At 47.9% G+C, this 21,525-nt stretch overlaps 1 protein-coding gene across 3 annotated transcripts in view; it reads right to left on the reverse strand.

Moving 5' to 3' along the window:
* The window catches only part of ZNF423 (zinc finger protein 423), a 331,572-nt gene that overhangs the window by 104,166 nt on the left and 205,881 nt on the right, over window positions 1-21,525 (reverse strand). For all 3 annotated transcript variants that reach the window (XM_049786054.1, XM_049786056.1, XM_049786055.1), the window contains one exon: window positions 16,594-16,678. In XM_049786054.1, the coding sequence (XP_049642011.1) occupies window positions 16,594-16,678 (85 nt within the window). The remainder of the gene's footprint in view (window positions 1-16,593; window positions 16,679-21,525) is intronic.

The following is a 21,525-nucleotide window of genomic DNA, read 5'->3' on the forward strand; positions in this document are numbered from 1 at the left end:
AATCATTTTTTTCCAGAGCTTCAGGTTCTTTACAGAGTGTGTTGACTGTCTCTCATAGATCCAACCCTAATCACAATTTAAATGTGAAATGACCAAACCCCACAAGAATACTGAGTCAGGTATTGTCACTGACCAGCCCCTCTCTCATGAGGCAGCCCAGAATGCTCCTCCCAGTGTAAAAGGATGGGTAGCAGGACCAGCAGCCAATGAACAGGAGAAGTACTAGACTTCTAACAGGGCCATAATTAATTCACACATTCAACTGTTAGTCCAGAAATATGTTTGTGTTGACAATTTGCATGTGAAGCTTTGAAAACAATCTGTCATGTTTTTATATGCCTCTCTATCCCAGAAACAGCACTACTTCCCAACAGCCATCCAAGGCTACACGTCTTCTGCAGCTTCCCAAGACCTCAGCTGGGTAGGAAGGAGGTGTCTGTGCAAAATCTGGCTCCTTGAAAGAGGAAAACACTCGTGTGACCTTCCCCAATTCTGGCTGAAGAGCCTCCTCCTACCCTATAGCTCCAAGGCCAATCACCATACATCCCTGCACCCCAAACTCAGCCATGCTCCATGTTCCTCCTCAGTATGTCTCACTGAGTTGCCAGGAATGAATGGCACACACTTGGATACTTCATCAAGTCTGTTGGAAGTGCAACCAAGAATGAAAAGATCCCTGGGAAGGAAAAAAGCCTGGGTCACAGGGATAGCCTGTAAAGGTAAAGGTCTTGCCTTGCATGAACCAAGCCTGGTTTGATTCTGGCACCACATATGGTTCCCTGAGTACTGCCAGGAATAAGTCCCAAGCATCACTGCCTTCTTAATCACACACACACACACACACACACACACACACACACACACACACACACACACACACACCAACAAAAAGAAGGGAAGAGATCTGTTTCTTGTAATGAGGAGAGAGGGTTGGGGTAGTCCTTAGGCATCCAGGCCTGGTTCTGAACAACAAACCCATCTTAGCTGCCAGTCCCCACTCGTGGACTTAACAACATAGCATAGTGTGTAACAGTCCTGTGTTCTCCTCCTCAGTGAGCCATCTGGCCTAGGAGGCCAGATACCACCAGGAGTGACCCCTGTGCCTCCTTAGCACTGCTTAGGAAACTCCCACCCTCAGCCCAGTACCCAAACAAAGGCTAAGAAAGCAATGTTTCCCAAACATGCCCGATCTGGGCATCTGTCCAGATTTGAGATGCACCCCAGACATAACTTCCCTTCTTCCTCAACTAAGTACAGCCCAAACCTCTGGAAAATAAGAAAGAAACACAGAGGCTGGAGAAATAGTACAGTGGGTAAGACACTTGCCTTGCTCACAGTTAACCCAGGTTTAATCCCCAATACTGCATATAGGTCCCAGAGCACTACTAGAAGTAAACTGAGCATCACTGGATGTGGCCCAAAACAAAAGCAAAGAAAAGAAAAAAGAAAGAAAGCAGCATCGATTCTAAAAGACAGAAAATAGTGACACAGTCAGGGATCTTGAAGCCCAAGAAAAATTGGTTAGGAACTATTTTCCCCTTTGCCTTCTAAGTCTCAGATTGGAGCTGAAAGAATTGGCAGGCAGGAAATGCCCACGGCATTCCTAAAAAATCCAGACCCTGGCCCTGAAAAAACTGGCTCTCTCTTAGCCAAAGATCCCAGGAATGGGCTTGGGAAGGCAAAAAGCTTTTCCATAGTAGTAGCTGCTCCAGCCTGATTCCAGAAAAGGTTGGTTTCTTGCCCAGACTTTGAGCACTGGAGGCTGTAAGAAGATAGACACACACCCCCCACCAGTAGCCTCCAAAGAACATTGGGGAGCCTGAGCCTCCACTCTACACTACAGAAGAAAGGGGCCCTCCCCACCCTCGTGTGAGAGAAGGTCATGTGAGAGCAGAAAAAAGATACTTGCTACTAAGGTACTCCATTAACTACTAATGGGAGCAGTGCCGTGGAGGATGTAGAGGGTCATGATCAAGGAGACAGACACCATGTCAACCAAACCCTACCCCACCAAGAAACCTGGAAGCACTCCAACCCAATGGGAAGAAAATCCTCAATAACATCCATGCTGGGGTGACAATGACCAGAATCACTGGTCAAGGAGACCATGTAAAACACTTCAACTATTACAAACATCTACTGAAAAGAAGTCCCACCCAAATCAAGGATGAGCTCAACAGTAAAAAAGAAAAGAAGATGGAGAAACAGTAAGGAGGTGAAGCCATTTGCCTTGAATGTGGCTGTGACAACAGTCTAAATCTTGACACAGGACATGGTCCCCTAAGTACCACCATGAGTGGCCCCTGAGAAAAGGAAGGAAAGAAAGAAGACTGAGAGAGAAAGGAAAGAAGAATAGAATGGAGGGGAAAAGGAAGGAAGGAAGGAAGGAAGGAAGGAAGGAAGGAAGGAAGGAAGGAAGGAAGGAAGGAAGGAAGGAAGGAAGGAAGGAAGGAAGGAAGGAAGGAAGGAAGGAAGGAAGGAAGGAAGCAAGGAAGGAAGCAAGGAAGGAAGGAAGGAAGGAAGCAAGGAAGCAAGGAAGCAAGGAAAGAAGGAAGCAAGGAAGCAAGGAAAGAAGGAAGCAAGGAAGGAAGGAAGCAAGGAAGGAAGGAAGCACTGGATTCAAAGAACAGTAAAATTTCAACATGAACAAGAGAAAAAAGGATGGGATAGGAGAGCTGGGAGCAAGGGGGGGAAATAACACATTACCACAGAGGAAAAATTATTCAAATGACCCTGGGTTTCTCATCAGAGACCACAGAGACAGAAGAATATTAAAACAGCATTTTTTTAGGCTCTAAAAGAAAGAGCTGTCAACTCAGAATCCAAGTCGAACAAAAATACTCATGAGGAAATGAAGAGAAAAATCAAGGCATAATCAGATGAAGGAAATCTAAGAGAATCTAGGACCGGAGTTATAGCCAGCAGGTAGGGTATTTGCCGCAGCCAACCCCGATCTCTGGCATCCCATAAGATGCCAGGCTCACCCCCTGCGCCTGCCAGGAGTAATTTCTAAGTAAACTCAGGAGTAAATTGAGTGATACTGCCGGGTGTGGCCCAAAAAAAAAAACAAAAACAAGCAAAAAAAATAAAAAAGATAAAAGAAGACAAAGCCTTGGACAGCTAGAAGGTGTTCATTTTTACTTTTTTACTTTTTCTTTCTTTTTTTTTTTTTTTGGGGGGGTGGGTGTTTGGGTCACATCCTGTGACACTCAGGGGTTATTCTTGGCTATGCACTCAGAAATCACTCCTGGCTCAGAAGACCATATACCATGTGCAAGGCAAATGCCCTACTGCTGTGCTATCGCTTCGGCCCGTAAAAGGTATTCTCTAAACAGAAGAGATATGATAAGGGAAAGAATATAAGAAATTTAGAAATGAAGAAAGTCGTAAGCAAAACTACAAAGTTTTCTCTAAGCTTTGAATATCTTAAGTTGTGTTCAATGATGAAGCAAAAATATAAAAGCAACTGATATGCTTGCTCTGAGCATAAGCAGAATAAATATCTACAGCAATTAGATTATAAAGGTGGCAGAAAATAGACATGAAAAGGTAGTCTCTGTGCTTCACTGGAATTGGCAAAATGCTGACAGCAGACTTTGATAAGTTGTGTCCACATAATGTAATATGCATCTAAGTGTAATCTTTGAAAAAGAAACATCCCAGGGCTGGAGTGATAGCACAGAGGTAGGGCATTTGCCTTGCATGTGGCCAACCCAGGACGGCCCCAAGTTCAATCCCCGGCATCCCATATGATCATCTCCTGAGCCTACCAGGAGCGATTTCTGAGCATAGAGCCAGGAGTAACCCCTAAGCACTGCTGGGTATGCTCCCGCCCAAAAAAAAGAAACACTACAGATAAGAAAAAAAATATTTGAAATGGTCAAGTAACCACAGGAAGGCAGGTAAAATAAAGAGAATCAGGGGCCGGAGAGAGAGCACAGTGGTAGGGCATTTACCTTGCATGCAGCTGATCCAGGAAGGATGTTGGTTCAAATCCCAGCATCCCATATGGTCCCTTGTGCCTGCCAGGAGCGATTTGGGAGCACAGAGCCAGAAATAACCCCCGATGGCCTCCGGGTATGGCCCATAAACCAGGGGGGGGAAAAAAAGAAGATCAAGAAAAAACACAATCTATAAAACTGTAGGCTTAAATGTTAATATATTACATATAATATTACATATAATATAATATATTACATTAAATAGAAATGGTCTCAATTCTCAATGTTAATATATTACATATAATATATTACATTAAATAGAAATGGTCTCAATATACAAAGTAAAAGGCAGTGATTGGCAAATTCGGGTGGGGGTGGAGAATGAAATGCTTTCTACAAGAAGCACAATTAACATTTAGCAATACGAACAAAGTAAAAGGATGGAATTGAATACATCTTGCAATGGCTGATCAACAGGAAGCAGAGAGGCTATCTCTATATTGGAGAAAAGGCAAGTGACTTTAAAGGTAAAGAAGGACATTATAATGGCAATAAAGGAGTCAATTTACAAAAGAAACAGCATGGGAGAAAATGTAGAGATAGGTACGTTCTTAAACCTGACACTAAAGTCATGAGATATAAAAAGAAAAACTGGAGTGGCCAGAACAATCATACATCAAGTAGAGCGTTTGCCTTACCCACGGCTGACCCAGGTTCAACCTCTGGCATCCCAGACAGTCCCCCCAAATACTGTTAGGGGTAATTCCTGAGTGCAGAGCCAGGAATAACCTCTGAGCACCTCAGGGTGTAGTTTAAAAACCCAAAAACATTTTAATAACTAAAAAAAAATCAGAACATATTAAGAAAATGAAAAGAATAGATACAGACAAAAAAGTATTGCAAGCTACTTAAATGAGAAAAAAAAGCAGAATGTAGAGAATATAAAGAATTCTAAAATTCATTTGCAAGTAATCAAATTATAAAATGAGCAAAAGCTATTAAAAGACATTTCGTCAAAGAAAATAAAGAGAAAGCAAATAAACTGAAGTTTAACATCATTAACCATAAAGAAAATGCAAAATATACTGTCATGCTGCATCAGCACCTACCTATCAAATTGCCTAATTGAAGACTGTGACAAACTCAACACTGGCAAGGTGGTGGAGAAAGCTGACCTCTCAAGCAGTGCTTGTAGGAATGTGTGAGAGCAAAGCCCTTTAGAACACAGCTCTGCTGTGTCCCACAAAGTCCAGCACGAAAGTACCAAAGACCCAATTGCCTTTGCACTGGGCATTTCAGCCAGGTAATGGATATTTCTGTATAACTCTACTTACATCACATTCTTAAAGTGGCCTGATCATAAAAATAGAGAAGAGACAAAAATCTCAGGAGGAGAGGACAAGCCAAGTCCCTGCATACCCTGCCAAAACCATGCCAGATGCACTCATCACCCATAAGCACCACTTTGTCAATGGCCCTGCTTCACTGATCTCTGCAGAGACAGCAAAACTGACCAAAACTCTAGATTTCCTGGTATCTGAACTAACATCACTGGACTTTTTTGGAGTGAGTGTGGGTACCCTTCTACTCCTACATCTTTTCATATTTTCTGGAAACTGAAACCAGGCCCCAGAAAAGCCTCACTCAGTATCAGCCACAGAGCTTGGAATTCCTGGACCACAGGGCTGCATATGTAGCCTCAAGACAACTCCAAATATTTTCAATACTGTCATCCAAGTAGAAGAATACCAATTTAGACATCAGCATGGATTCAAAGCCACATAATGTTCAGAAACAAAATAAGGAACCGAAAATCAACTAGCAACAAATCACTTAACACACCTTCTGACAATGACTTAATGGCCTCATTGTGAGATACATTAATTTCCAAAATGTTTCTTATAATTTCATTTCCAATAAGCAATATAAAATACCTTGTTTTGTGTGTGCCAAGGGGATAGGCTTGGGAATGGGTGAGAATCTGGAGGCAATAGAGGAAAGAATTTTACATTGGTGGTGGGATTGGTCTTGAAACAAATATAGGGGCTGGAGAGGTGGCACTGGAGGTAAGGTGTCTGCCTTGCAAGCGCTAGCCAAGGAAGGACTGTGGTTCGATCCCCCAGTGTCCCATATGGTCCCCCCAAGCCAGGGGCAATTTCGGAGCGCTTAGCCAGGAGTAACCCCTGAGCATCAAGCAGATGTGGCCAAAAACAAAACAAAACAAAACCAAAAAACGGGCCGGAGAGATAGCATGGAGGTAAGGAGTTTACCTTTCATGCAGAAGGTCATTGGTTCAAATCCCGGAGTCCCACATGGTCCCCCGTGCCTGCCAGGAGCGATTTCTGAGCACGGAGCCAGGAAAAACCCCTGAGCACTGCTGGGTGTGACCCAAAAACCAAAAACCAAAAACCATTAAAAAAATAATAATAAAAAAAAATAAAAGAAACAAATATATTATGGGCAACTATGTAATTCCTGGCCTTTAAATAAAGTAATTTATAAAGAAAAATAGAGAGAGGTGACTAATTTCCTAGGTTTAGGGAAGGAGCTCAGAACAAGATGGTGATGACTATAAATGGCAGCATGAAGGATTCTTGCAGTGACTAGAAGGTTTTAGCTTATGTGCATCTATGACCACTACCTGACTATAACTCTGTACTCTTTTATATGCAAACTATTAGTGTGGGAAAGTCTGAGCAAAGGACAGCATCTGAGTAATCCACAAACCTTCTTTCCACCAATCAACTCAAAATAAACAAGTTGAACATCCCTATCTGCGGGTGACATGAGCTAAACTGTCCACCAAGCTGTCGGAATTAACTTACAATGAATTTTTACATTTCTGAATCTTAAAATTTTACTAAATATAAAGTAACAGAACACACGTCAATTCAAAATTCTGTTGTAGTTCCATATGTTAATAGCAATCAGAAAGGGAAATTAAGAAAACGATGCCATTTACAATGGAATCAAAACAACAACATACCTAATAAATTAAACAAAGGCAGTAAAAGACCTGTAGACTATAAACTATTAAGGCATCAAGATAATATAATGAAAAGGTTACAAATAAGTGAAAATATATTCCATGTTCAGATTGGAAGAATCAATATTATTAAAACATATCTAGCACCTAAACCAATCTAAAGATTCAATGTAAACCTTATACAAATTTTATTTGCACTTTTCACAAAAACAAACAATCCTAAAGGAATCAGGACCACAAAGATCCCAAATAGCCAAGTAATCCTAAGAAAGAACAAAGTTAAAGGCATTAAATCCCCTGCTTTCAACTAAGTGATAGTACCCCATTTAACAAAACAGTATGGTTACCTAGCTCAGTGAAACAAGAATAACAAGCCCAGAAATAAACCCATACATATATTATTAAATTTCTTTTACAAGGAAGCCAAGAACATACAATGGGGGAAAGAATAGACTTTTTTTTTGGGGGGGGGCCACACCCGGTGATGCTCAGGGGTTACTCCTGGCTGTCTGCTCAGAAATAGCTCCTGGCAGGCACGGGGGACCATATGGGACACTGGGATTCGAACCAACCACCTTTGGTCCTGGATCGGCTGCTTGCAAGGCAAACACCGCTGTGCTATCTCTCCAGGCCCAAGAATAGACTTTTTAATAGTGGTATTGGTAAAGGTGAAATTGATATTGGTAAAGGTATTAGTAAAGCCATGTGCAAAGAATAAAAGTGTATCTTATACCATACCAAAATTAGCCCATAATAAAGACTTGAATAAGTCCAGTAACCATTAAAATTCTAGGAAAAAACACAAGGATAAGCTCCTTGACATGAATAGCCAAACATTATTGGACTGACTCCAAAAACAAAAGCAACAAAAGCAAATACAACAGATGGGTAACTGAAATACTTCTGCACAGACAATAAATGATCAGCTAAATGGGGAATGATTACTTATCATAGCTGATAAGAATTAATACACAAAATATATAAAGAACTCATATGATAGTAGCAAGAAATTTATAAGATGTAAAAATGGGCAGAGCTGGGTGGGTACCAGGAGACAATTCAAGGACTAAAGCAGCAGTACCAGCCTTGCAAACAGGAGGCTACAGCTCTGCCTCCCCATAGGTGTCCACCCAACCATGGGTGCCCAGTATGGCCTGACTCTGCTGTCTGGACCTATCAGCTCTGCTGATAGTGATTCCCAGCACTGAACCACAGCCATGTGTGAACACAACTAACAGGAATGACCCCCAGCAAGCACCACAGGTAAAAAGAGGTGCAACTCCCCAGGTGAGCACGTGTGAGCATCACAATTAAGAAGTGTGACCCAGGGGCCGGAGAGATAGCATGGAGGTAAGGTGTTTGCCTTTCATACAGGAGGTCATCGGTTCGAATCCCGGCATCCCATATGGTCCCTCATGCCTGCCAGGAGCAATTTCTGAGCCTAGAGCCAGGAATAACCCCTGAGCACTGCCGGGTGTGACCCAAAAACCACACACACACACACACACACACACACACACACACACACACACACAAAAGTGTGACCCCAGCAAACACAAGTGCCAAACACCAACTCAAGGAGTATAAACCCCAGAAAGAACTGCTATAAGAATGTAGGTACCATACTGTGAGCAAGCAAGTATCTGCACCCACACACCCATCACACGCAACATTAATGGGATGGGTGGGGAATAAATGAGTAAGTAAAACAGGAAGAAGATCGGAGTAGACGGTTCCCCCCCACGAAGAGAGACAAACTCTCAATATGTACATGAAACATACATACAAGTACAACCCCTGGTCCCTGAGGCTGGCAGCAGGAATGGGTACAGCTGTCACAGAAAACAGCATGGAGATTCCCCACAAATTAAAAGTAGATCCATTTGGAGCTGAAGTGATAGTACAGCAAGAATGCTCTTGTCTTGCATGTAGCTGTCCTAAGTTTGATTCCTGACACCACAAATAGTACCTGGAGCCCTGTCAGGAATGATCCGTGAGTTTATATTTTGTGTATCACAGACTATTTGTTAGTTTTGTTCTTGGGCCACACCTAGAAGTCACACCTGGCTCTGTGCTCAGGAGTCACTCCTGGTAGTGCTCAGGTGACCTTATGGTACAAGGCTTCAAACTAGGGTTGGGGCCATTAGGCAAGAGCCTTACTCTGTAGTATCTCTTAGCCCCACAAAAGAGGATAAACAAAAAATGAATTTAGTATTCTGCACAAGACTGGAAATAAGTTGTTCATGTGCAATTCAAGCCTAACAAGTTGGGTCCGGAGCGACAGCACAGTTGTAGGGCATTTGCCTTGCATGGGACTGACCCTGGATGGACCTGAGTTCAATCTCTGCATCCATTATGGTCCCCAGAGCCAGGAGCAATTTATAAGCACATAGCCAGGAGTAAACCCTGAGTATCACTGGGTGAAGCCCAAAAACAAACAAACTAACAAGTCATTCTGAGAGGCTTTTGCTAAATCTGGGAAGAAGAACCAGGCATTGGGGAAGGGAAAAAAAGAAACCCCAGGCCTGCAGAGAGGGGCACCAGAGTGTTGTCGAGACCAATACAGACTCCAGAGCAAAGTCAGAATAGAAGCCTGTGCTCTGAGGGTTGGTCAGTCCAACACAGCACCTGCTGACCCAGCACTCACAGCTCCTTGCTCATAGTCTGCTGCCTTAGAGCACAGAGCAGTATGCCAGTGTGCATACTCATGCCACACTGACCTGGATGTCATCTCACAGCTCAGTTATACCAACCACCAACATCTATGGAGCTCCCACCTCCCAGGGACCCCTCCCTTAATCTCTTCAATTATAAGAGGTTTCGTTATTGTTGTTTTTATTTGGGGGCTATACCACGCAGTGCTCAGGAGTTATTACTGCTCTACACTTAGAAATCACTCCTGGTGGCCTTGGAAGACCATATGGGATGTCAAGGATTAAACTGGGTTGGCTGTGTCCAAAGCAAGTGCCCTACCAGCTGTATTATTGCGCCAGGCCTGAGATTTCTTATTGGCCTCCTTGGTGACACCTGTCTGCTTCCAGTGGCTCCAGGACAACACGGCCTCAGACCTACTGGGACACTATATTCACTCCATGCAAGGGATGTAAGGGATCCAAGAAGGAAAATAAGGATGAAAAATGAAGGAGGGATGGGAGCACTCTGGGCACTATTCCTTCCAGGGCCTATCTCTAAGGTTCAGTATAGAACCAGACTTAGCATATCCACTGGCTCAGTTGGTCCTTTGTAAACAAAGCCTCCTTTAGCAGTCAAAATTAGCTTTCAATAGTCACAGGAGCCAATAATATTAATACTGGGGCTGGGGTACAGCCAGTAAGGTGCTTGTCTTACATGCAACAGAGCTGGATTCAATCCCCCACATTCCATATGATCCCATGAGTACCACCAGCAGTGATCTCTGAGCACAGAGCCAGGAGTAAGCCCTGAGCACAGCTGGATGTGGCAACCCAACCAAAAATATGAAAATAAAGACAATAAACTTTGTCTGCTAATAGCTACAATTTACTGGCCGCTCCTATGTGCTGGACACTACAAATAACTCTTATTAGCCAATCCCTCAGAACAGGGAGGAGGTCTGAACCCTCCATGGTCTGTACTGCCCCCTCTTGGTAGAAATACTTCCAATTTTAAGAGAGCTGATCAGTGTGACAAGGAGCCCCGCCCTGCTGGAATGCAGAGCTAGATGACCTTCTCTGGCTGCCCAATCTCTGGGCATCTATGGACCCCTCAGCAAGTGCTGAGCTGGAGGAACAACACTGGCTCCCCTGCCAGGAAGAGCACAGGGAGCTGCAGGTTGGAAGCCACAGGGGAGGTGACAGAGAGGAGAGCAGCTGAAGGGTGGCAAGACCAGTTGGAACCAGGCCTGCAAACTCTCCTAGGCCAGTGTCCCTGGAAGAACTGACCTGGGTGCTTCTATGGGAAGGCCTGCAGCAGAGAAGCAGCTGGAATCACACTGGGAAGTGGTTGGAGCAGGGGCTGGAAGATTCCATGAATCCTGAAGCATCTGGCATCTGGACAGCCCGAGTGTCCCATTTATTGCAGCCGCTAAATAAAGCCTGGGCAGACTTCATCACTAGCTCCCACAAGTGCTCTTTCAACTTGGGGTCCCATACCATGTGTCTTTGGCAATCCAAATTTGGCAATTTCCTCCACCATGTCTGCTTCCCTAGGCAACAACCTCAAACAGGGTCCTGATAAGGCCACTGAGAGAACCTTAGTACCTTTGGGAGGATCTGCAGAGAAAAGGGCAGACCCCTCACTTCCTCATCAGGCCCCAGAGAGCACCAGGAAGGCTCCAAACAGGATCTGCAGGCTGGGGAGAGGTGCTGGCATCTCCAGAGAATTTAGATCAGAGCAGGAGGACACCACTCCCATGAGGCCTCCTGTGAGGCCTGGGCAGAGGCAAATACAATGAAAAAGAGACACAACGAAAATCACTCCTGTATCTGCCCTCCCAAACTGCAAGTGACCATAAAGTGCACTGAATAAAAATTCCACAACTCACTGCTGAGTCCAGTCTGTGGGGAACAAGAAGACAGGCCAGGAGTAGCTATATGGCTAGATCCTCTCCACCGTCCCTTCCATCCTCCCCTTGAAGGCTCCCCTTCCATTCTCCCATTGTCTCCTCCATCCTCCCCCATCATTTTCTCCATTTTCCCACCAGCGTCCCCTCCATCCTCTCCTCTCTATCTGCCCCCTCCATCCTCCTGGCTGAAACTCTGCCTACCCTCAGCCAAGAAACCTACTTCTAAGGTTTCCTTTTAAAAATGCAAGAGTTTCCCTCATGGCTTCCGGCTTCAAGCCCTCCCCTAGGAGCCCAGAGCCCAGGCGCCAAGCCTGCATCCCTACTCTCTCCCCTTCCTCCAACTGACTCTACAGAGCCTGCTTGAGCTCGGCCCAGCAGAGTGCCACAGCTCCCAGCCATGGTCCTGAGCCCTGTGCCCTCTCAACATCCATGACCCCACCTCCAGCCCTCTGGTTCCCCCTGGGGTCTGGAACCTGCACAGACTCTGGTGAGCTCAGCACTGTCCCCTGTCCCCTGCCACATGATAACTGCCAAGCAGACCTAACACTGACCCATGAGCATTTGTGCCAAATCACCCACAGACTTTATGTAAATGGAAGCTCAAAGGACAGGAATGCCAGGAAAGCTTCCTGAAGGAGGAGACTCCTATTCAAAATATGACAATATGGAAGTGAAATAGGAAGGGTTTTCTACAGCAAAGAAAAAAGTGTAAAAAGTGTAAAACCTGTGCAATAGGTTAGACAAATCACCTCAATTTCTCCCAAAGGGAGAAAATCCCTGCATGAGAGGTGGGACCCGGAGTAGGAGCAGAGCAAATACTGACAGATCTAGTTGGACAAAGCCTCAATCAATGTTACTGTCACTATGATGTTGACCAACTCTTCACAACCCTTCTACCTGTCACCTAAACCTGACCTCATATTTGGTCTTAACTTCTCCCTGTCCACAGCCACTTGATGGCCAAGTCCTACCAGTCTCCCCCACATAGCCCACATCAGCATCTCCTGGTCCCTCCACCCAGCCTGCCTCCCCCATTCATGCTGGGGAATAGCTGCAGCCCCCACTTACCATGGGGACAAGGGCAGAGGTGTGTGGAATGCAGGAGTAGAGGAGGGAGGCAGGTCTCCTTAACACTGCCATCGCTCCACCAGAGACGCCAGGAAGGAGTTGACTGTTATGGAAGCAAACACGTAGTCTCCAGTGTGATGGGTCCAGACAAGGCAGAGGACAGTCTGGCTGCCTGCCCCAGAGCCCACAGCCTGTTACTCCAAGGACATCTTGAGTTTCTGACAAGTTTCCCAGGACTGTTCCTGTCCAGCACTAGACCCCAGGATGGGATCCCAGAAAGCCCAGAAAGGACATTCAGGGGCCCAGGGGCCGATTCCCTCCCTTGGGACAGTTTCCAAGCCCTTGTCCTGTCACACATCAGGAAAGCAGCAGCAATATTGAAGGTGCTTCCTGGCTGCCAGGGGCTTCCTTGGGATCTGAGCCAAAGCACCAGGAGCTGGGCTGGTATGTATACGTGTCCTATCCCCCCCAACTCCCCACTCCTCACCCTCCATCCCAGTGAGGACACACCCTTCCCCAGCCCAGATGGACCTGGATCCCCAGGAAGTCCACAGCAGTAGCTTCCCGCAGAGTCACTTCTGGAGAGGCTCTGCTAAGGTGGGGAACAATAAAGAGAAGGAGGGGACCCAGCAGGAGGCCACTGTGAGGAGCTTTGGGTGCAAACAAGGGGCTCTGTGGGCAGGACAGCTGAGGAGAGCACTGCTGAAGTCTCACAGCCCCTGCCCTTCTACCCCACCCCAACCCAATTCACTTCTGGTTGGGGGGCAGAGTAATTATTCATATAGCTGCCTTATAGTAGCCCACCTAGGTTTGATCTCCGGTATCCCATATGGTTCTCAGGCCACCACCAAAAGTGATTCTTAATTTTTTGTTTTGTTTTGTTTTTTGGGGTCACACCCAGCATCGCTCAGGGGTTCCTCCTGGCTCTATGCTCAGAAATCGCTCCTGGCAGGCTCGGGGGACCATATGGGATGCTGGGATTCAAACCACCGACCTTCTGCATGAAAGGCAAATGCCCTACCTCCCTGCTATCTCTCCGGCCCCCAGAAGTGATTCTTGAGTGCAGACAAGAGTAACCCCTAAGTACTAAAGGGTTTGATACCCCCAAAAAAATTTCAGTCCCAGCCCTCAGCACACAGTGCATTGGGACACAAGGTACCATAATTCCCAGAATCCACTCCAAAAAAGCCAGTTTAGCATCTCCTGGGGGGCTTACCATACCTCTCCTTCTGGGGAGGCCTGCCTAAGTCACGCTGTGCCCCAAGCACCACATCCCCCTAGTGCCACAAAGGGGTGCTTTAAACCCTACAAGCTCCTGCAGGCCCTCTGAACTCAGACCATTTAGGAGGGGAAGGTGCCCACAGGGGCATGACTCCACCCCATCCTCCCAACCCTATCACAGAGCCCAGGGCCAGGGCTGTCCTCAGTCCCACAAGACTGCAGCCCGGAGTCTCCCTCAGCACTCTGTGCCACACTCAGTCCCCAAACCATCAAGTGGCACATGATCCATGCAGGGGACACCAAGGAGTGAAGCATGTCTTATCCACTCCCCAAAAACAAACAGGAGGAGACAAAGAACTAGGATCTCCCCACTGAGGGCTATGTGTGACCTGGCTGTGCAGAGAAGCCAAGGTAGGGCATAGCCAAGGGTGCCCAGATCAGAGCCTGGCCCGGTGGCTCAGTGCCAATCTCTTTAGGCTGCCTCACTTCCCCAATGATACCACCAGATGCTTCCCACTTGGCAAGAGGGGCAGGTGGGGATTCTCGGGCTCCCCAAACCAGCCCTTCCCTAGGTCAGAGCTCCCACTCTCCCACAGATGATGCTCCCCAATTGTAACAACACACATCCTCCAAGCTCCCTACACTGCAGGCCCACCAAACCCCCTCCACACACACCCTACCCATCTGGCTCACAACTGCCCAAGACCCAAAGGCCTGCACCGGGAGCACCCCCATCTTGCCACTCTCCCCACATAGGCCTTGGCAAATGTGGGCCTAGTTTCAAGGTCTAGACCCCATCTCTGCCGATGGTTGCCCAAGGGAACTCAAGGAACTCCAGGAGCTGCCCCGAAGGAAGCTCATCTAGTGGTTAGCATGGGTATCCCCTTGGCACCCACAGACCAAAGTGTCTTCTTAGGGCACTCTGGAGTTCGCAGCGGGCAGCAAGTCTATGCTGTTTGCAGGCTGAGCTGATAGAGCCAGCCAGAGGAAAGTAAATGGAGGGATGGAGTGCAATATGGGGCAAGGGTGTCCAGTCTCCACAAAAGGGGCATTTTCTGGCTCCCACAGGCCCCAAGCAACCAAGGACTACATGGTGAGACTGACTGCATACAAATCTCAGGCTCAAAATCAGGTTCTGAGAAACCCCCATTCCCATGCATTTTAGGCCCCGATCAGCTCTGGGCACTGCAGGCACCAGCCCAACCAGACTGTGTCCATTGAACATACCCAAAACTGTCAAGTGCAAGCCCTTGATTCCCACCTCAATCAACCATGGCCTCATGGGACCACAGCTCAGGAAGGACCAGAGCACTTCTGAAGCTACTATGGTGCAATGAGGCAACCCTAGGTTTTGTGCACGCATGCATATGAGCACACAGACATACATGTGTGCACATACATGCAGGTGAGCACAGCACCCAGGGCAAACATCCCACACATCTTCTTCAGCACACCCAGAAAAGCAAGGTAGGCAGCCCCTCCCCTATTCCTACTGCACAATGGTGGTGGGAAGGAATCCCCAAGAACAGATTTAAAAGATGCCATCTATCCACCAGTACCAACCTCCTGACCCTCTTCACCAAGCAAACATATCACAAATACAGTCAGGGTCTTTGGGAAGTCTCTGAGCACCCCAATGCACTGAGTAGCTGGGAAAAGGCTGGCAGCACAGGTGTGAGTAGCCCACTCCAGGCCCTCAAAATCTGTCAGTACTTACTGATATGAACCTCCCCCAGCCTAGAGTCCCCATGAGGCAGAGACAAGAAAGCCCCTCAGAACCAATCCCTGAGTGAAAGGCAGCCAGATGCCTGCATGGGAAGGGAAATGAGTCTACCTAGGCAGGAGGAAAGGGATCCAACTGCAACAGGAGGAGAGAGCACAGGTGCCAGACTTGTGGGAACTTGCTGACAAACTTGCCAGAGCTGGGGGGGGGGGGGGGGGGGGGGGCAGGGCAGTGACTCCTAGACACAGAAAGCCCTCTGCTAGGGAAAGGTGATCCCTTCATGTGGGGTGTTACTACTAAGGGATGCGTGAGCCTGAGCTCTCAAAGAGCTGGTCACTGAATTTTGAATCATGCAAGGAGAAATTTGCAAAGCAGCCCTCTGCTGGTGTGGCTGATATTCAGACCATAGCAAGATGTCCAAGGAGAAACTGAGAAATGTAAGGGTCAGAAACTCACAGCTGCATGAGCGGCCACAAGAGGGAAGGGGTCTTGGTAGTGACACAGGGCACCAGGGTTCTAGAAGCACCCTCAATACCCAATGCCTACCACCCAGGTAGGTGTATAGCAGAAAGCTGTGCTTCGGAAGGAGGGGGCACCCTGCTCCCCAGCCACAGGCCTCCCTCCATGCCTTGGGCTAAATGGGAACCCTCAGGGCCTTTGAAAGCTCTCCTAGAAAGGCTGAATTTTCTCAAGTCCAAAATCACTTGAAGCTGAATAGGGGAAGTACTGAAATAACTTTGTAAGCATTCTGTTTTGACAATGTGCCTGAGGAATTCGCCACGTTTAGAGGGGAAATGTGAGCAGTTAAATCTATTCAATGTCATGACATACAAAATTGAAGCATAATTGCCCCTGAGTGCTTGACAACTGGAAAGCACTTTGTTTCAGAAATGGGGGTAAATTTATGCTGGGAAATGCATGAGACTGTCAAAAGTCTGACTGTAATGTAAGTGGAGCCACGACAAGACTCTGATGGAGATGCTGCTGCTACTTTGTCACCCTTGCTCCCATTCAACATGTCTCAGAAGCAGCCACCCAGACACCCTTTGCCCTAAAGTCAGTGATGAGTGGAGACAGGCCCTGCCAGCACAGGCCAGGGCGATGCTCTTACCAATCATGTGGTTGGCAACATGGATCTGGATCTCTCTTTCATTCTCAAAAGTCATCTGGCACTTGATGCACTGGTATGTCTTTTTCTGTTTGGAAACAAAAAGGAAGAAACTAGATGGTCAGGAAAATATCAGAAAGGAGTTCATGGCAGACCTGTCTCCATATGTCCCAGGCAGCTCCATCCCCAAATAGGTCTCTTCCAGTCACCTCTCACCAGCCTCCAGTTCCAGCACTCTACCCAGGGGAAAATGGGGTAGTTACATTCCAAGAAAGATCTCACCAATTATGTCCAGGGAAGTGCCTTAATTCCAAAGTGAGGGAACATGGCAGAAAGGAGCTGGGGGGAGACTACCCTGCTTGGAGCACAATCAGATGCACTTGTCCATCATCCACTAACCCATCTTCCACACATTCTCCACCGATCCACCTTTGGCCTACCCTTCCATTCACTTACCATCTTCTATCACCCACCATCCGTCTACCGAGTCATCATCTTCCCATCTTCCCCCAACTATCCATCTATTCACATACCCTTCCACTCATGCATTCTTCTGTACAGTCAACTGTACAATTAACCATCTGCCCATTCATTCTTCTCGCACACTACCCATTCATCTAGCCTCCCTTAAACACACATGAACCCACCCACCTTCTAAACACACATGAACCCACTACCCATCCATCACCCATCACCCATCACCCACCTTCCCAACTGCTCATGCCCCACCTTCCCTCTCATCACCACACACATACACACACACACACACACACACACACACACACACACACACACTGGAATCATGCATCCATCCACTCATGCTTTCACCCATGCATTTTTCCCAACTATTCACCATCTATTCATATTCCCAAAGAACTATGTGGCCATGAAAGAAGCATACCAATTGATGCACTTCTCATGAGTGATGCACTTCTCACCTTCGTAGGCACTTGAGACCCCTAGTGGCCCTATATTTTGCTTCCACACCCTGAGCAGGAGCTAACATAAGCTGTCTCTGGAGACCTGAGGGCAGATAAATGGAGACCATGTAGAGCTCCAAAGACCCTCCTGACCCATTCTGGAAAGTGTAGTTCCCAGTACTCCCTAGTTTCCATGGGAGTAGTGAGTAGATGTGCATCTCAGTGGCCATGGAGAAGCGGAGCTGCTACTTCAAAAAACCCAAATGGAGACCAAGGAGGACATTCAAGAGGCAGAAACATACCCGGTAAAAAGAAGGCCCTGAGCTCTATCCCAAATACCATGTGCCCTCAGTCAAGTGCCTGAGGTAGCCTCTGTGATCCCCAGCATTTCCTGTTATAGACCAGGCTGAGCACTGCATGATTAGGCTGACACCATTGGGCCAAGCATTGCAAGGAAAGGCACCGCTAGAGTGAGCCTATTAAAAAAAGTATCTCTGGGGCCGGAGAGATAGCATGGAGGTAAGGCGTTTGCCTCTCATGCAGGAGGTCATCGGTTCGAATCCCGGCGTCCCATATATGGTCCTCCCGTGCCTGCCAGGAGCAATTTCTGAGCCTGGAGCCAGGAATAACCCCTGAGCACTGCCGGGTGTGACCCAAAAACCACAAAAAAAAAAAAAAAAAAAAAAAAGTATCTCTTTGTCACAGCCCCACATCTAAAACAGAGCCTTTCTGACTTTTTTGGCTGAGCACTTGGATTTACCCTCAGCAGCAGTCCAGGACTCACTTGCCTTAGCTCCCAGCTTGCCTTCCCCCCTCTACAGGTCCCCTCCAGGCCTCTGCATATTTCTTCCAACTGAAATATCCTCCCCATACTCTAGGACATGGTTCAATGTTGTCTCTTCTCAGAAACCTCCCAAGTGATGTGGGAATGAGCTGGGGAGGCCCCAGGAGGCTAGACAGAAAGCTGCAGTCCCTCATGGGCTCCATGGAAGGTCTCTGCTAGGAGTGGGGCAGCCTGTGATGATACAGTCTTATCCTCCTGAGGGGCCAGTCCATAAAACAGACTGCAGCCTTGGAACATAGAGTGCAGTGTCTGGGCAGGCTCCCACATGTCCCTCCACCATGTCCATACCAAGGGGAGGACACAAAAATCACTTCCAGGTAACTGGGCTCTTCCTGGTGGGCAACAGGTTCTAAACTGGCTCTATCTAAGCTCCATGAAGAAACACAATCACTCAGAGCCCATGTGAAACATTACCTTCTTCCAGTGAGTCAAAAGCACCCAAGGCTACTGCTGCCCCTGTAGTTCCAGCAACCCTTGAGGGCACTGGTACGGCATTATATGAAACCGTCTAGATACAGGGGTCCTCAAACTTTTTAAACAGGGGGCCAGGTCACTGTCCCTCAGACCATGGGAAGGTCTGACTATAGTAAAAACAAAACTTATGAACAAATTCTTATGCACACTGCATATATCTTATTTTGCAATGAAGAAACAAAACAGATACAAATACAATACGTGGCCTGTGGGCCATAGTTTGAGGACCACTGGTAGAAGATCCCAAAAAAATGAGGCAGAGGAATCATGGTGAGAAGAACCTGGTAATATCACAGACACACACAAGCAGAATTTGTAACTAACACACTATATTTCATATGTATCATATAAACATTATGAGAAGAGTTTGTGATCTCTCTCTCTCTCTCACACACACACACACACCTGTGAGGAGAATCTGTAATATCGCATACACACAGACACCTGTATCTCTCTCACATACACACACTATGAGAAGTCTGTGATATCTCTTTCTCTCATACATACATACACACATACTTGTGAAGAGTCTGTGATCACACACACATAAAGGTAGTCTATCACCGCGATGGCGAACCTATGGCACGTGTGACAGCTGTGGCACACAAGGCCTTGCAGCTGGCACACGGGAAGGTCCACAATTAATAAATTTATAGAGTTTTTAGATACTAAAATCTTGTTATTAAGGTTTAATTGACGTGCTGGCACTTTGAGAAAATTCTTTGGTTTTGTGTGGCAGTTTGGGCACTCAGGCTCAAAAAAGTTAGCCATCAGTTGGTCTATAATATCACACACCCACACACCCTGTATCTATCTCACATTAACACACTGAGGAGTCTATGATACTTCTCTCTCTCTTCTCTCTCTCCCTCCCTACCTTCTTTCTCTTTTTTCTTCTCTCTTCTCTCTCTCTCTGTCTCTCTCTCCCCCCTACCCCATCCCTCCCCACCACTAGACAAGATCCTCAAGTCCTCAAATACACATCCCAGTGTCATGCAGGTAGCAGATACAGGCCTTCAGCTCTCTCCTGGAAACTGGGCGCTGTGTCCCCCACCCCATACTCACTATGGTACCAGCAGCCAGGACACACCAGTGCCCACATAGACCATCTCCAAGGCACATGCACATTCCCCAGCACTGACACTCAGGAATGAGGGACCTCTTGGGAGGGCCTCATGAGATGGTGCCTGGCTTTGCCGGAGGCCAGTGTGAGCCTGTGGTCCCCCACTGGTGGAGCAGGAGTTTGAGGGCATGGTGAGACCCTCATTCCACCTCCCTCCACCCAGTCCTCTGCTCCCCAGAGACCAGAAACTGTGGCCTGGTCCCGACAGGGAGCAGAACCCCACAAAGGTAACACTGTTTTGAACTTGGCCCAAGAGAATCAGGCTGAGCCCCAGAACTAGAGCTGCAGTCCCCTTACTCCCCCCACCCTCCTGCCCCCCGCATGGCCTTCATAACCTCTGAGAGGGTCTAAGACTGAAAAACACAGAACAAGGAAGCTCAGGGGGCTCCATGCTCTTGGGGGAAGGGATCTGGGATGTGAGGCCAGGTGGGCACTGTAGGAGCCCACTATCTAAGCTGTTATTCTGGCTCCGTGCCCCACACCAGCTGGACACACTCGGTGCAAGGGACAGGAAGCCGTGTGGACCATACTGTCCTCTGGCGGAGCATCCAGGACCCCACTGTGAGCCGGGGGCAGCCTGACAGGGCGAGGCCCGTGGGCTGAGCCAGGGAGATGTTGTTATTAGCCATCAGCAGAGGGGAGGAGGCGGGGACCTCAATGCTTCACGCTCCAGCCCACAGCAGCCTCAGCCCCACGGGAACCCAGTCCTCCGGGAGCTGGTTGCCATGGAGACACTCCCAAGGGTCCCAGCCTGCCAGCCCCCCAGCCCCTGCAGCCCCCAGAGTCTGCTCCTACACGCATGAGTCCTGAGGGAGGGATGGGCACACAGACAGCTGGGCTCTTGCCCCCAGGCGTGCCCAGGCCAGGGGCAAGGCCCCAGAGGCTGTGCCAGCGCCCAAGAGGAAGCTGCTTTGTCTCACTCTTTTTCCCTTGTGCCTAGGCCTCCCTATAGGGTCTTCCCTACCCTCAACTGGTGTGGCAGGGAAAGGTCTGTTGGGCCCCCCCAACACCTCCTTACTCCCCCTCATCCTTGGGTTCACAGCTGCACCATTCTCTGCTGGGAATTCCTCTTGGCCACAGCAGAGGTCACAGCAAGGTACTAGGCTATTGCCATGGAAACCACAGTAGCATGCACTCAGGGGATCACCTGCCCACAGTAGGAGCTTTACAAAGCAGTACTGGGCAACAGATGTGAAGCCCCCTTCCTCAGCACACTGGGGATCAAGGCAGGGTCCTGCAACCAGGATCACAACACCAAAAGGCAGGTTGGGTCTGAGAGCAGGGGCCAGGGGCCAGGACCAGTGTGCAGGGGGATAAGTCCCTAGGAATCCCAGCAGCCTCCTTTGGTAAGGGTAGGGGCTCCAGGTGCTGAAGGGAGATGGGTACAGCCCAGCAGCCCAGCACTGCCCTTTCTGCCACTGCAGCTTCTGCTTCCAGCAAGGAAATTACTCACAGCACCCAACCTCGGCCAGCATGGGCTTGGGCCACACACAGGAGAAGCCAGTTGCTGACCATGTAGAGCACAGCTGTGTTCACTGGACCCTGAGGCCAAGGCTGAGGGGAGCCTGAACCCA

Source organism: Suncus etruscus, chromosome 14, assembly GCF_024139225.1.
Source record: "Suncus etruscus isolate mSunEtr1 chromosome 14, mSunEtr1.pri.cur, whole genome shotgun sequence".
Classification (NCBI taxonomy): domain Eukaryota; kingdom Metazoa; phylum Chordata; class Mammalia; order Eulipotyphla; family Soricidae; genus Suncus; species Suncus etruscus.